The sequence below is a fragment of the Lactuca sativa genome, chromosome 1 (genome assembly GCF_002870075.4).
Source record: "Lactuca sativa cultivar Salinas chromosome 1, Lsat_Salinas_v11, whole genome shotgun sequence".
NCBI lineage: Eukaryota > Viridiplantae > Streptophyta > Magnoliopsida > Asterales > Asteraceae > Lactuca > Lactuca sativa.
The window spans coordinates 138,849,357-138,853,215 of NC_056623.2; the positions used below are offsets into that span (position 1 = coordinate 138,849,357).

Genomic DNA, 3,859 nt, shown 5'->3' on the forward strand with positions numbered 1-3,859 from the left:
AGTCAAAACAGTTAAAATAAATGTTTTTATGAAAATTATCCTCTTTAAAGGACTTGAAATGTAAATATTAGCTTAATGAGCCAATTTTTGGGCTTTTCGGCCCATTAAGCCCAAAGTTGCGAAAAATATGATTTTCAAAGGGCTGAAATGATAAATTCCTCAAAACAGGGGATAAAGAGTTAAAAAAATTATTTCAAGGGTTAAAATGCTTTTCTTTACCAAAAAGGATTAAAAATGTAAAGTTTTTGGATTTTGGGCAAAATTTGTAAAAGTTGCAAAAAGTTGGACTTTAATCGAAAAAAATACTTTTCTGGAAGGGCTGAAATTACCAAAGAATAAGTTTTGAGCAAGAAATATCACTTGAACAAGTCTATGGGTCAAATGTGTCAAGAAAATGATTTAAGGGCTAAAATGTCTTGTTTTTATATAAGGGACTAAAATTGTCATCTTATTTAAAGAAGGGCTGAAATGGGTCAAAACAATATTTTGAATCAATTCTTTTACTATTAAGATGTTTGAGTCAAAAATACAAAACTACAACTCATGAAGATGAATATCTGTATAATTCCAAAAATCGTTAACAACAACCAAACGGCCTCATGCCGACCCAAAATAACAATCGTCCAATCAAACCTTCCAACAATTATACAATTCCTAAAAACAAGTAAACAATCCAAACTTTGGGCTTGAAAGTCCAATCATGATTGTTGGGCCTTTGTGACCCATTAACATGATTTTGGGCCCAAGTAATAATAATAAATGTTATTGGGCCTCCTACGACCCAATTTCATATTTAAGGGACCCTCAATGGCTTTTAAGTGCTATTGGCCCATAGTGGCCCATTAGTACTGCTAGTAAGGTCCAAGTAAACAAATACAGGTCGATAATCAATAATAATCAAGTCAATTGGGATTTAGTGAGTAATAATGGGTGACACCAACGTGTGTCGGTCGTAGTCTGTAGTTATAATCAAAGTCTTCTAGAGGGAGAGCGAGAGTTTGTGTATAGATTTATACGGGGGTGACACCCCCACACCTCAGCTGTTCGCTACAGTTAGACTCAGCCAGTCTAGGGTGACAAAATCTTAAGATCAATTTCGGCGTTTACCAGAATGTTAAGAAAGAAGAACTAGTTATTATCATGCATGGTTATAACGACTTACATAAATAAACCCGATATAAATCAAGTAATCAAGGTAATTCAAAATCATTCACGTGACGGAATAACAATTCGAACCGTTATATGACATTTTTATTTTAGAAAACATCGGGTTTTCCGGGGAAGTTCATCATTTTTCACTTGCACGTTTAATACAAAGTTTTTCAATTATACATGTTTTGAAATCATCATGCATATATTTACGGATCTCCACACTTTTTATAAACAATGGTCTTTTCAGAAAATATCGGATTTTCTGGGTTGTTTTCGCTCAAACTACACAAAACATTTTCATATCAAACCTGCTTATGAACTCACCAACATTCCATATGTTGACCGTTTTTCAAAATAACTTGTATTCTCAGGTAACATGTAAGCTGAGGAGTAAGTACCAAATATGTTAGTGTGTTTTGCTTTTGAAAACTATCAAACGATTTATGTATGGAATTGTAATGTTAAAACAATGTACTTGATGTGAACAATGTCGGTTGTAATATATTTATGCATGGTGATGTTTACATTATGATTCATGTATATTTATTGTGATGATATTCAATTTAAGTCACGCGAGCCCTCGGCCGTTTCCGCCGTCTGGTTCGGGGGTGTGACAACTATTTAGGGCTTTTTGAAACATGCTAAGATGTCTAGACCGAGGCTTTTAAATGATATACCAATAATGTATTAGCGAGAACTATTTCAGCCATAATTTCAGCATAATTATGTTGTATATTTTGTATTTACTGTATAGTATATGTTCCTAAATTAGCTCTTTAGGTGATTAGACTTTCCTCAATTATCCCCCTGTAATCTTGTATATATTCTAGCTCATATCAATGAAAGGGGCATCAAATCTCAAACAATTACATGGTATCAGAGCTAAGGGCTCAATACCAAAACCGATTTCTTTCTTTCACAGCCACGGCTGTGCAGCCTTCTTCCTTTCTAATTTTTTTCCAGGAGCCCCCTGTCTTATCATGTCTGGTGAAAATCAGACAAACCCTACAAAGGCAATCCATCCCGTTTACACTGTTACCAACATACAGACCAAAGTAAGAGTACTTGATGGCACCAAAGTCACGTATTCCTCCTGGGTTCGACTGTTCAAACTACACGCAAAAGGCTACAAAGTTTTATCTCATATTAACGGAACAGCATCCCCTGCAAAAACAGATCCAACATATGACACTTGGTCAGAAATTGATGCTATTGTCCTTCAATGGATCTATGGGACCATATCCGATGATCTTCTTGGTCAGGTCCTTGATCCAGCCTCTACTGCATACGAAGCCTGGTCCAAACTTCAGAACATCTTCCTAAATAACAAAGGTTCTCGAGCAGCAGCCCTAGAACATGAGTTCAATAACTTAACCCTTCGAGCCATGACATCCCTTGAAGCGTATTGTCAACGACTGAAGGATCTCTCCGGGCAACTGAACGATGTAGAGTGCCCTGTCAACGAGAAACGCCTCGTCCTGCAACTAGTCCGTGGATTGCCCTCTGAGTTTGACACAGTGGCCGCCTACATCAATCAGACCTCTCCCACATGGGATACTGCCTGTTCGATGTTACAACTCGAGAATCAAAGACAACGAGCCCGAGATACTCACTCACCTGTGGAAGTCGCTGCTACTGTTGATCATGAATCAGGACCTAACCCACCACCAAGACGTGGGGATTTCACCAACAAAAATCGTCCTTCCCAGCAACGTAACTCCAATCGCCGATTCCCACCATCTCGCTCTCAAAACAGGGAAAATCCAGCGCCTCCTAGTCGCCAACAATCTGTGCACCAGAACAATCGGCGCAATCTTCCTCCTGGCCAGAATCGCCCCTCATGGTCCACTTATCCGCCTCCTTATTGGGCCGCTCCTTGGTGGGCTTCACCGCCACCATGCCCATATCCTACTCAGCCTGGTTGGGCCTCACCTTGGCCTGCACCTCCCACACAGCAACAACAAGGTCGACCACCACAAGCCCATATTACAGAAGTAAACCCACTGGAACCATCAGAACTTGGAGCAGCTTTCTCGGCAATGACTTTGGACCCAAACGATGAACAGTGGTACATGGATTCAGGAGCAACAACTCATCTTACTGGGGATGCAGGTAAAATCTCAAATCCAAGTATGTCATCTATAAAATCGGTATTTGTTGGAAATGGTAATCAAGTGCCAGTCATTGGATCAGGTCACTCCCTTTTACCAAACCCACATAAACCATTTCATCTCAAAAACATTCTTCACACACCCAACGTCATCAAAAATTTAATATCTGTACGTCAATTTTGTCGAACTAATAACTTATCTGTTGAATTTGACTCTTATGGTTTTTCTATAAAGGACTTCAACACTGGGATGCTCCTAACGAGGCACAATAGCGATGGTGACCTCTACCCCTTCACAAAGCCAGAAACAGCTCCAACTTTCTCCTTTTTTATTTCATCTAGTTCATCCTTTTGGCATTCTAGACTAGGTCATCCAGGACATTCTGTAATGGATTTTCTTAGTTCAAATAAACATATCTCTTGCAATAAAATTGATCGTTCTTTTGTTTGTCAATCTTGTCAAATTGCTAAGCACAAACGTTTACCTTTTCCTACCTCCACATCCACCACAATCAAACCCTTTGACCTTGTCCATGCCGACTTGTGGACATCACCACTCCGAAGCAACAGTGGTTTTAAGTATTATCTCATTCTAAT

General features: G+C 39.0%; 1 protein-coding gene across 1 annotated transcript; it reads left to right on the plus strand.

Annotated features, from left to right (window-relative positions):
• Positions 1–2,132: 2,132 nt before the first annotated feature.
• Positions 2,133–3,577, plus strand: LOC111921823 (uncharacterized). The gene is made up of 2 exons (XM_052766653.1): positions 2,133–3,264; positions 3,498–3,577. Exons 1-2 carry the CDS (start codon positions 2,133–2,135, stop codon positions 3,533–3,535), a joined length of 1,170 nt encoding a protein of 389 aa, XP_052622613.1. The 3' UTR covers positions 3,536–3,577.
• Positions 3,578–3,859: the final 282 nt, after the last annotated feature.

Bases quoted from the DNA above. Each gene is read 5' to 3' on its own strand.
- LOC111921823 (XM_052766653.1), top strand. From the start codon at position 2,133: ATGTCTGGTGAAAATCAGACAAACCCTACAAAGGCAATCCATCCCGTT. The intron at 3,265-3,497 runs GTAAAATCTCAA...TTTTCTATAAAG, and splicing joins TCATCTTACTGGGGATGCAG to GACTTCAACACTGGGATGCT.